A 12,651-nucleotide genomic window follows, 5' to 3' on the forward strand; every position below is an offset into this window, starting at 1 on the left:
TCTGCTAGTTATGTGGTCTTTCTGATGATAAAACAAGGGGGGGTTTATTTTTATTTTATTTCACCTTTATTTAACCAGGTAGGCTAGCAGAGAACAAGTTGTCATTTACAACTGCGACCTTGCCAAGAATAAAGCAAAGCACACATACAACAAACATACAGTCAATAATACAATACAAAAAGTCTATATAGAGTGTGTGCAAATGAGGTAGGATAAGAGAGGTAAGGCAATAAATAGGCCATGGTGGCGAAGTAATTACAATATAACAATTAAACACTGGAATGGTAGAATGTGCAGAAGATGAATGTGCAAGTAGAGATACTGGGGTGCAAAGGAGCAAGATGAATAAATAAATACAGCATGGGGATGAGGTAGTTGGATATGTGCAGTGGGGGGAAAAAGTATTTGATCCCCTGCTGATTTTGTACGTTTGCCCACTTACAAAGAAATGATCAGTCTATAATTTTAATAGTAGGTTTATTTTAACAGTGAGAGACAGAATAACAACAAAAAAATCCAGAAAAACGCATGTCAAAAATGTTATAAAATGATTTGGATTTAATGAGGGAAATAAGTATTTGACCCCTCTGCAAAACATGACTTAGTGGCAAACCCCTTGTTGGCAATCACAGAGGTCAGACGTTTTTTGTAGTTGGCCACCAGGTTTGCACACATCTCAGGAGGGATTTTGTCCCACTCCTCTTTGCAGATCTTCTCCAAGTCGTTTGACAACTCGAACCTTCAGCTCCCTCCACAGATTTTCTATGGGATTAAGGTCTGGAGACTGGCTAGGCTACTCCAGGACCTTAATGTGCTTCTTCTTGAGCCACTCCTTTGTTGCCTTGGCCATGTGTTTTGGGTCATTGTCATGCTGGAATACCTTCCACGACCCATTTTCAATGCCCTGGCTGAGGGAAGGAGGTTCTCACCCAAGATTTGATGGTACATGGCCCCGTCCATCGTCCTTTTGATGCGGTGAAGTTATCCTGTCCCCTTAGCAGAAAAACACCCCCAAAGCATAATGTTTCCACCTCCATGTTTGACGGTGGAGATGGTTTTCTTGGGGTCATAGGCAGCATTCCTCCTCCTCCAAACACAGCGAGTTGAGTTGATGTCAAAGTGCTCCATTTTGGTCTCATCTGACCACAACACTTTCACCCAGTTGTCCTCTGAGTCATTCAGATGTTCATTGGCAGACTTCAGACGGGCCTGTATATGTATTCTTGAGCAGGGGGACCTTGCGGGCGCTGCAGGATTTCAGTCCTTCACGGCGTAGTGTGTTACCAATTGTTTTCTTGGTGACTATGGTCCCAGCTGCCTTGAGATCATTGACAAGATCCTCCCGTGTAGTTCTGGGCTGATTCCTCACCGTTCTCATGATCTTTGCAACTCCACGAGGTGAGATCTTGCATGGCGCCTCAGGCCGAGGGAGATTGACAGTTCTTTTGTGTTTCTTGCATTTGCGAATAATCGCACCAAATGTTGTCAACTTCTCACTAAGCTGCTTGGCGATGGTCTTGAAGCCCATTCCAGCCTTGTGTAAGTCTACAATCTTGTCCCTGACATCCTTGGAGAGCTCTTTGGTCTTGGCCATGGTGGAGAGTTTGGAATCTGATTGATTGCTTCTGTGGACAGGTGTCTTTTATACAGGTAACAAGCTGCGGTTAGGAGCACTCCCTTTAAGGAGTGTGCTCCTAATCTCAGCTCATTACCTGTATAAAAGACACCTGGGAGCCAGAAATCTTTCTGATTGAGAGGGGGTCAAATACTTATTTCCCTCATTAAAATGCAAATCAATTTATAACATTTTTGACATGCGTTTTTCGGGATATTTTTGTTGTTCTTCTGTCTCTCACTGTTCAAATAAACCTACCATTAAAATTATAGACTGATCCTTTCTTTGTCAGTGGGCAAACGTACAAAATCAGCAGGGGATCAAATACTTTTTTCCCCCACTGTACAGGTGCAGTGATCTGTGAGCTGCTCTGACAGCTGGTGAGTAAAGCTAGTGAGGGAGATAGGAGTCTCCAGCTTCAGTGATTTTTGCAGTTCGTTCCAGTCATTGGCAGCAGGGAACTGGAAGGAGAGGTGGCCAAAGGAGGAATTGGCTTTGGGAGTGACTAGTGAGATATACCTGCTGGAGCACGTGCTACGGGTGGGTGCTGCTATGGTGACCACTGAGCTGAGATAAGGCGGGGCTTTACCTAGCAGAGACTTGTAGATGACCTGGGGCCAGTGGGTTTGGCGACGAGAATGAAGCGAGGGCCAGCCAACGAGTGCGTACAGGTCACAATGGTGGATAGTATATTGGGCTTTGGTGACAAAAGCCTCATACACTACAGGTTGATTTGGAATGAAAGGGTTGATTTGGAATGAAACAATGTTGTCCATCCACAAGCTCTTGGTTGGATTCGGTGGTTTCCCTGCGTGGCATCAGATGAGGAAAAAAGACAAGACATGATGCAATAACTATCTGTATCTCATGAATGAGAAAAATACATCAGAAATATATGTTTTTGAAGAGTCAGATGAGAGAGTAGTCTTTCCAAAAGTAACCACTGGGGGGCGCTCTCCATCCATGGCTGAACTTCAATAGCCTGGTCCCATATCATAGTTTACTACTATACTACTGCGTTATGTGCTGTAGCCAACGCTTCTGTCATTCAGCCATACATTTTTTGGCGTGACATTTTATGATTAGACAGATAGGCTCGCACAATGTGTGTTTGTGTGTGTGTGGTGTGTGTGTGTGTGTGTGTGTGTGTGTGTGTGTGTGTGTGTGTGTGTGTGTGTGTGTGTGTGTGTGTGTGTGTGTGTGTGTGTGTGCGTGCGTGCGTGCGTGCGTGCGTGTGTGAGTGAGTGAGTGTTTGTGTGTGTGCGAGTGCGAGTTTGAGTGTGTGCGAGTGTGAGTGTGTGTGTGTGTGTGTGTGTGTGTGTGTGTGTGTGTGTGTGTGTGTGTGTGTGTGTGTGTGTGTGCGTGCGTGCGTGCGTGCGTGCGTGTGTGAGTGAGTGTTTGTGTGTGTGCGAGTGCGAGTGCGAGTTTGAGTGTGTGCGAGTGTGAGTGTGTGTGTGTGTGTGTGTGTGTGTGTGTGTGTGTGTGTGTGTGTGTGTGTGTGTGTGTGTTTGTGTGTGTGTGTGTGTGTTATGCTGTACTGTGCTGTCTACCTCTCTCTCTCAGCATACGCACAAACACATCAACTAGTTTAGTTTTCAGGGTTTTTTATTCATCTTTTTTTATACAATGTTATTTACAGGGGCTTGGGCAACAGTGATACTTTGTGATACTTTTATTTAATGTGCTATATATTCTAGCGGTATGTTAATAATGTACCATAAATATAACATTTGATAAAGGATATACTGTGTTTTGAGAGCAACATGTCTAACTTCTCCCCAAAACCTGGGTGTTATTCATTAGTGTACACACCGTAGCAAAATGTTTTGCAACAGAAAAAGACAACAATTGGTTCTTATTGGGAAAATTCCACCCTGTTTCAACCTGTTTGCTTCCATTTCATAACTCATGAATATGCCCCAGGCTTACAAGTTCATTTGAACGTTGGCTCAAGTCAAGTTTGATTTTAAATCCTCCGTCTTGCGTGCCACAAATATCTCCCTCCCTAGACTAAGTCCCTTAACTGATGTCCAATCCTTATTAGTCCCACTACCACCTACGTCAAATCCAGAATATGACCAAAATGTTTTTGGTCTGTTAACAAGAAGAAACGTGTGTTACCCTGCAGAGAGGACCAAAGCAAAGCAGAGCAAACATCAGAAAGAATACGTAACCCTCGCTCTCCCATAATACTTGAGTTGGACTCTAATCCCTCAAACATGAAACATGGGGGAAATATCATTTGCTGCTATTCATATTGCAAATGGGGCTCTGTGATTGGTCAAGTCATTGGTTGGTCTCGATGGGCACTGAGCTGACAAGGCCCTTGTTTGTTTTTTTACATAAGAGGCTTTAGCTTGTCAAGTCCCTCGGTATCACGACTCTCTGACCGTTGGTTGTTTCAAAGTCGTGGCAGAGCAGATGACTTGCCGTGACTGAGGCTTGATGTGGCTGAGTGGAGAACAGTCACAGGACATCCTGCTCCAATCAACCGTCAGTCTCTTCATTGACGTAGCTGGTCTTAATGAAAGTTGTTGTACCATTGTGGCTCGGATGTCTCCTCCAGTTTCTATGAAGTAGCTGGTCTTAATGAAAGTTGTTGTTCCATTGTGGCTTGGATGTCTCCTCCAGTTTCTATGAAGTAGTGTGGACTACATGGAAGCTATTGGGTATTGCAGTTCTCCATTAGTTCATAGTTCCATCATTATACATGTAGAACCTGATCCCAATGCGGTTCATTCTTAGTGAGGTGTGGCAGGGTGTCGTCTACTGGTCCTTTGGCATCGTCATGCCCAACGATGTAGCGATGGGGTGAACAGGAGAGAGAGGAGGGTGATTCCATAATGTCAGAGGTCCTCTGGTTTCTGAGTGCTGGTGACTCCATACTGATCTGCTGCCCTGGGGAAAGACAGCGGGAGGAGACATTACCTTCAACACCAGACAGTTATGATGGAACTGAGGCTCCGTTGTGGCACATGTATTTGTGTAAATGAAACCTATCTATATACTGAAGATATGCACATCCGTCCCAGCTGGCACCAGACTGCTGATGCCTTGGGGAGAGATAAGATGGAGGAAACGTTAAATTCAACATGACAGAACAGAGGGTTTATAACTGCTCATCTGTGATGTAGCCTCTCTCTTTTGATCACTAAAACAGATGCTTTCAAATTTGCAAGGTTGCATTTGTGGAAAGCTCGTTATTCACTTTTTCACCAGTGACATTAACTGTGTCAGTGTCTCAAATGGCACCCTATTCCCTATATAGTGCACTACTTTTGACCAGAGCACTGGTCAAAGGTAGGGCACTATGTAGAGAATAGGGTGTCATTTGGGACACCATCTGTCTGTTTTTTAGCCTCCTCGTATAAACACACGTATTCTAAAACACTCTAGATAAGAGCCTGTGTCTGGCTTTAACTCTTTCACAATGGCAGCCAATGTTTTCACAGTGTTTCCACATCCCACTCATATATAATATGTCAATCATCAGCGTTCATTCACTGACTGGGAGGCTTTGTGCTCTTGGGCCACATCCATTTTTACTGATGGAGTTCGTGCCTGCGGGATAAAGAGGGATTTAAAAGGCAGAGGATAGACAGAGGTTTAAACAGAAGAAGAGTGATACGAGACTGAGGCTTGGTATAGTAGTGGGGGTTGAGGATGTTAGTAGGGTCTGGTGGTCAGTGAATGTTCTTATCACAGGGGAGTGTCTGACTGTCCGCCTGCTTTCCTTAGATCACTTTTAAGCATTCATCATGTGTCTATTCCATCATTCATTAATTTATTACATTTTGCGTGCCAATCGGTGTGTTTGTGTGAGTGTGTGTGTGGGTGGGATGTGAGTGTGTGTGTGTGTGTGTTTGCGAGTTTGAGTGTGTGCGAGTGTGTGTGTGTGAGTGTGTGTGCGAGTGTGTGTGTGCGAGTGTGTGTGCGAGTGTGTGTGTGTGTGTGTGTTTGTGTGTGTGTGTGTGTGTGTGTGTGTGTGTGTGTGTGTGTGTGTGTGAGTGTGTGTGAGTGTGAGTGTGTGTGTGTGTGTGTGTGTGTGTGTGTGTGTGTGTGTGTGTGTGTGTGTGTGTGTGTGTGTGTGTGTGTGTGCGAGTGTAAGTGTGTGTGCAATTACGTGCGAGTGTGTGCCTGTTTATCTTTCTCCGAGCATGTGGGTGGGGGGATTCCCTTACTGCAGCCTCTCTACCTGCCAGGTCCCACCTGCAGAAAACACAGTAGTTCATATGAACCTCTGCTGAAGTTATTCACATCAATAGACATCTTCGCCTACATGCAAGACCCAATGTTAAAAGCACCTTACTGTTTAGTGCTGCTATTCTAGTTACATATTCCAAACATCCTTCAAAAGGAATTGGGTTAATGAATCTCCTTCCAGTAAACTAATGTGTTCAATAAACCAATCACATTGATGACTCACACACTGTGGTAACAGCCTGGATTGATTTGACGTGAAAATCCAGTGAAAACATCTGTGTTTAGACACTGATTTCTGTGTTGGGATTACATGCATTCACCAATTCATAGTTTGAACTATATTGTGACATGTATAGTTTGATATGTAATGGATAGATGTCCTTGAAATGTACAGACACACACCCACACACACACACCCACACACACAGACACCAATAACCCCTACCGACTTACCTTCTCAGCAACATCATACATCAACGATCAAAATAAAAAAAATCGACAGAGCAAAAAGAAAATACTAAATGAAACAGCAGCAATTTACATCCAGTCCAGTCTAGTCCAGTCCAGGCCTTGTCTATACAACCGAATCTCCCCTCTCCTCCCTCTCTCCACAGTGTCAAATCCAGAACTTAGTATCTCTCTTCTCTTAAGTCATGGACTCCCTCACCTTCTCCCTCTCTCCTCCACAGTGTCAAATCCAGAACTTAGTATCTCTCTTCTCTTAAGTCATGGACTCCCCCACCTCCTCCCTCTCTCCTTCTCAGACCAGGGTGCTCCTCTTCTCCCTCCCCAGGTCAGGGGTGGGCGTCAGCGCCGGCGGCTCGTAGTGGTTCCTGTTGTACTCGTAGTGGTTCCTGCTGAGTTCTGGCTTCCTGCTGGGTTCTGGGTTCCTGCTGGGTTCTGGCTTCCTGCTGGGTTCTGGCTTCCTGCTGGGTTCTGGGTTCCTGCTGGGTTCTGGCTTCCTGCTGGGTTCTGGGTTCCTTCTAGGTTCCAAGTTCCTGCTGGGTTCTGGCTTCCTGCTGGGTTCCAGGTTCCTGCTGGGTTCTGGCTTTCTGCTGGGTTCCAGGTTCCTGCTGGGTTCCAGGTTCCTGCTGGGTTCTGGCTTTCTGCTGGGTTCTGGACCAGCCATGTTGTTCTGATTCTGCTGCTCATAGCGAGACGAGGCAGGAGAGTTCTGCATGACCACAAGGCGTATGGGCGACTGGCTGGGGGGTGCGGGGGGCGCGGGGGCGTACTCCTTGGTGGGGTCCTTCCCCTGGCAGTCGTACAGGATGCAGGAGATGAGGAAGACAAGGAGGAGGATGGCGTAGCTGGCCACCAGGATGATGAGGTTCAGGGTCACGGGGTCAATCTCCAAGTAGAATTCCATGAAACCCATGGCGACGCTTCATATCTCGCTGCCGCCCACGGGAAAAATGACAGGGCACCGGCCGGAGGAGCCAGAGCCTTAGGATGGAGGGATGATGGAAGACAATGAAAAAAAGGGATGAAGAGAATCAGAGAGGGAGAGAGCGACAGCTATAGCCAGCACCATCCCATTGAGATCCAAAGAGATAGAGAGAGATGGACAGGAAGAAAGTTAGCTGGAGAGGGAGAGCAACAGATAGTAGACGATGGCATCAGGGAGAAAGAGCAAGGAAGGGATCACGAGAGAGAGAGAGAGAGAGAGAGAGAGAGAGAGAGAGAGAGAGCAAGAGAGAGAAAGAGAGAACGAGACAGAGAGAGAGAGGCAGGCTGTGGCTGACAGCAGGCTCTGGCCCACAGATCAGAGAGGATATGAAGGCTTTGTGCATCGTGTTAATCCACTCCTCTCTGCCAACCTTGAATTCCTGCAACCAATGATTAAAACTGCTCAGTTTAATAACTTAAGCCACCATTTTGCCAACTTCACATACCGTAGCAGGGCTAGAAGCTAAATTGGGTTCAATGGAAGAGATGATGATTTTTGGACTGTCAACACACACACACACACACACACACACACACACACACACACACACACACACACACACACACACACACACACACACACACACACACACACACACACACACACACACACACACACACAAACCGGTCAGCTTGCCATGAACATGCCACTGGGGATTTCGGGGATCATGTAATGTGTTAAAAAAATGGATTTATGGATTTATTATGTCGCTAGCAGTGATTAATATTTGGATATAGAATTTGAATTAACTTATACTGAACACAAATATAAACACAACAAGTGTTGGTCCCATGTTTCATGAGCTGAATTAAAAGATCCCAGAAATTGTCCATATGCTCAAAAAGCATATTTCTCTCAAATTGTTTGCACAAATTTGTTTACATCCGTGCTAATGAGCATTTTTCTTTTGCCAAGATAATCCTTCCACCTGAAAGGTGTGGCATACCAAGAATCTGATTAAAAACCATGATCATTACACAGGTGCACCTTATGCTGGGGATAATAAAAGGCCACTCTAAAATGTGCAGTTTTGTCACACAACACAATGCCACAGATGTCTTTTTTGCGGAATTGTTGCATGTTGACTGCCATAATCCGCCTCCAACGTCGTTTTAGAGAATTTGGCAGTACGTCCAACCGGCCTCACAACCGCAGACTACGTGTAACCATGCCAACCCAGGACCTCCACATCCAGCTTCTTCACCTGTGGGATGGTCTGAGACCAGCCACCCGGACAGCTGATGAAACTGTGGGTTTGCACAACCAAAGAATTTCTGCGCAAATACAGCATTTATGGCATTGTGTGGGCGAGTGATTTGCTGATGTCAACGTTGTGAACACAGTGCCCCATGGTGGCGGTGGGGTTATCGTATGGGCAGCCATAAGCTACGGACAACGAACACAATTGCATTTTATCAATGGCAATTTGAATTCACAGAGATACCGTGACAAGATCCTGAGGCTCATTGTCGGTCATTCATCTGCTGCCATCACCTCCTGTTTCAACATAATAATGCACAGACACAAGGATCTGTATACAATTCCTGGAAACTGAAAATGTCCCAGTTCTTCCATGGCCTGCATAATCACCAGACATGTCACCCATTGAGCATGTTTTGGATGCTCTGGATCGATGAGTACGACAGTGTGTTCCACTTACCACCTATACCCAGCAACTTTACACAGCCATTGAAGAGGAGTGGGACAATATTCCACAGGCCACAATCAACAGCCTGGTCAACTCTATGCAAAGGAGATGTGTTACACTGCATGAGGCAAATAGTGGTCACACCAGATACATTACATTTTAGTCATTTAATAGACACTCTTATCCAGAGCAACTTACAGTAATGAATGCATACATTTCATTTCATGCATTTTTTTTTTCTTCATACTGGCCCCCCGTGGGAATCTAACCCACAACCCTGGTGTTGCAAACACCACACTGGCATTGCAAACACCATGCTCTACCAACTGAGCCACAATTGGTTTTCTGATCCACTACCATTTTTTCAAGGTATCTGTGACCAACGGACACATATCTGTATTCCCAGTCATGTCAAATCCATAAATTAGGGCCTAAGGAGTTTATTTAAATTGACTGATTTCCTTATATGATCTGTAACCTTATATGGTCTGTAACCTTATATGATCTGTAACCTTATATGGTCTGTAACCTTATATGATCTGTAAGTAAAATTGAAAAAATTGTTATGTGTTGCATTTATATTTTTTGTTCAGTGTAAAATAATAAAAGTGAACATGAAGCCAAATTTATGTCCTCTCTATTTTAGATCGAAGGCCAATCCAATATATCGCCATCGAATCTTAGTGACTTACTTAGTGACTTTACAAAAGCTTTATTTTCAATCTAATCAACTTTAAAAAACCTGGAACAAAATGACTTGTCCTGTTCTGACCTGTTCTCCTTGTATGGTGTTCCCGCTGAACACTGAGACTTAAAGTGGTTTGTGTGTGTGAGAAAAACATATGTGTTTGGTGTAATAGGGGCGGCAGGTAGCCTAGTGGTTAGAGCGTTGTTCCAGTATCTGAAACGTTGCTAGATTGAATTCCTGAGTTGACAAGGTAAAAATCTGTCGTTTTGCCCCTGAACAAGGCAGTTAACCCACTGTTCCCCCGTAGGCCATCATTGTAAATAAGAATTTGTTCTTAACTGACTTGCCTAGTTAAATAAATGTTCAATTTACAAAAAATAAAAAATAGAGTGAAAGTGGAGACTTGTAATCTGTGTTGGGACCATCTGTAGAGTTTCACATCCCAGTGTGACAAATACACACACACACAGTTTAAGGGCAAACATTTTAGGCAAAAGTGAGTGTAGTGTGGACTGGACCACCAGGCTAAAACACTCTGCCGTTTTGACCGTGAGCTGTGATGACGACCACAAGGGATTATAGAACGGAAATCATGTCTGGAAGGACATGAAGAGATCACTGGACGGATGCCTATTGAGGACAGAAAGTACCAAAAGCAGTTTGATTTTTTAAAACCTCAGTTTGATGGAAGTCATTCCTGGATCAAAATGCTTGTTGCATGATACCCAGTCGAAAACAGTTTGCGCATATATTATGACAACATTTTGTGACGTTTTTGTTCATTTTGGCGTTTGGCAGGTTTTTGTTTGTTCGCCCATACAACTTTTTTTATTGAGGCAAGTCAAAGTTTAGTGCTGAAGTCTACCCTTCTTCCTGGGTGATTGTACTACTGGAGTAGTGGGAACCATGGATGGGATTCTTCAATTCAGTTTTTGTTGTTTTTAAACGAGAGATTACTAGTTTTCATGCACATTTTTTCACTTGAGAAATATTGCACCAAACATCTTAGATGTAAAACTGCGCAACTAAGACCTCCTCTAAAAACGTCATCATTAATTACAGATTTCTTGATAGATTACTATTTTGAGGAAATGTACAGTGCCTTCAGAAAGTATTCTTAATAACCCTTGACTTATTTCACATTTTGTTGTTACAGCCTGATGTAAAAGTGTATTAAAAAAAATGTAGCACACATCAACACAAAATACCCCATAATGACAAAATGAAAAATGTTTTTCGAAATGTTTGCAAATGTATTAAAAATGAAATACAGTATTATCTAATTCATGTAAGTATTTACACCCCTTAGTCAAAACTTTGTAAAAGCAGCTTTGGCAGCACATACAGTTGTGAGTCTTTCTGGGTAATTCTGGATTGTGCAACATTTGGCCATTATTTTTTTTTTTATTCTTCAAGCTCTGTCAAATTGGTTGTTGATCATTGCTAGACAACCATTTTCAAATCTTGCCATAGATTTTCAAGTAGATTTAAGTCAAAACTGCCATTCAGGAACATTCACTGTCTTCTTGGTAATAACTCCAGTGTAGATTTGGCCTCATGTTTTAGGTTATTGCCCTGCTGAAAGGTGAAATCATCTTCCAGTGTCTGGTGGAATACAGACCGGAACCAGGTTTTTCCCTAGGATTTTGCCTGTGCTTAGCTCCATTCAGTTTATTTTTTTATCATGAAAAACTCCCCAGTCCTTAACGATTACAAGCATACCCATAACATGATACAGCCACCACTATGCTTGAAAATATGGACAGTGGTACTCAGTAATGTGTTGTATTGGATTTGCCCCAAACATAACACTTTGTTTTATTTATTTTTGTGCCTTGTTGCAAAGAGGATGCATGTTTTGGAAGATTTTTATTCTGTACAGGCATCCTTCTTGTCTGTTTGTCAATTAGGTTAGTATTGTGAAGTAACTGCAATGTTGTTGATCCATCCTCAGTTTTTTCATATCACAGCCATTAAACTGTAACTGTTTTAATGTCACCATTGACCTTATGCATCACTGGCCTCATAGTTTCCTTCCTCTCTGGCAACTGAGTTAGGAAAGACGCCTGTATCTTTGTAATGACTGGGTGAAACACCATCCAAAGTGTAATAAATAACTTTACCATGCTCAAAGTAATATTCAAGGTTTGCTTTTTATATTTTTACCCTTCTACTAATAGGTGCCCTTCTTTGCGAAGCATTGGAAAATCTCCCTGCTCTTTGTGGTTGAATCTGTGTTTGAAATTCACTGCTCTACTGAGGGACCTTATAGATAATTGTTTGTGTGGGGTACAGAGATGAGGTAATCATTCAAAAATCATGTTAAACACTATTATTGCACACCGGGTGAGTCCATGCAACATATTATGTGACTTGTTAAGCACATTTTTATTACTGAATGTATTTAAGCTTACCATAACAAAGTGGTTTAATACTTATTGACTCAAGACATTTTTTACATTTTAGTAATTTAGCAGACGCTCTTATCCAGAGGGACTTACAGTAGTGAATGCATACATTTCATAAAATGTTTCTCCGTACTGGTCCCCCGTGGGAATTGAACCCACAACCCTGGCATTGCAAACACCATGCTCTACCAACTGAGCCACACGGGACCAATTATTTTATTAATTGGAAAACATTTCGAAAAACGTAATTCCACTTTCACATAATGGGGCATTGTGTCTAGGTCAGTGACTCAATAACTCAATTGAATCCATTTCAAATTTAGGCTGTTACACAACAACATGTGGAGAAAGTCAATGGGTGTGAATACTTTCTGAAGGCACTGTTAGCTATGTTGTTGCTACGGCGTCTCAAGAGGGACGAACAGTAATATTGCCCCTTTTTTCTTGTTTTTCAAGCAAAGGTCTTTTAAGGGATTATACATGGCACAGACCTTCGCTTCGCCTAGCCGAGTTCTGCTAGGAGCAAACCGAACCTAGTATGCGGGCGCCTTTACTATGACACGGTGTGTGGCCATCTATAGGACAGAAAATGAAATGCAACTGGTGGACAATTGAGATGATGAACAGTTGTATACTAGT

The 12,651-nt window shown here is 43.3% G+C and overlaps 1 protein-coding gene across 1 annotated transcript; it reads right to left on the reverse strand.

Annotated features, from left to right (window-relative positions):
* Positions 1 to 6,258: 6,258 nt before the first annotated feature.
* Positions 6,259 to 7,484, reverse strand: LOC123731420 (uncharacterized). Its single transcript, XM_045709993.2, has one exon. It carries the CDS (start codon positions 7,194 to 7,196, stop codon positions 6,579 to 6,581), a length of 618 nt encoding a protein of 205 aa, XP_045565949.2. The 5' UTR covers positions 7,197 to 7,484; the 3' UTR covers positions 6,259 to 6,578.
* Between the last annotated feature and the right edge of the window lie 5,167 nt (positions 7,485 to 12,651).

Source organism: Salmo salar, chromosome 28, assembly GCF_965601325.2.
Source record: "Salmo salar chromosome 28, fSalSal1, whole genome shotgun sequence".
Lineage (NCBI taxonomy): Eukaryota > Metazoa > Chordata > Actinopteri > Salmoniformes > Salmonidae > Salmo > Salmo salar.

Coding starts and splice junctions, on each gene's coding strand:
- LOC123731420 (XM_045709993.2), bottom strand. CDS start 7,196: ATGGGTTTCATGGAATTCTACTTGGAGATTGACCCCGTGACCCTGAAC.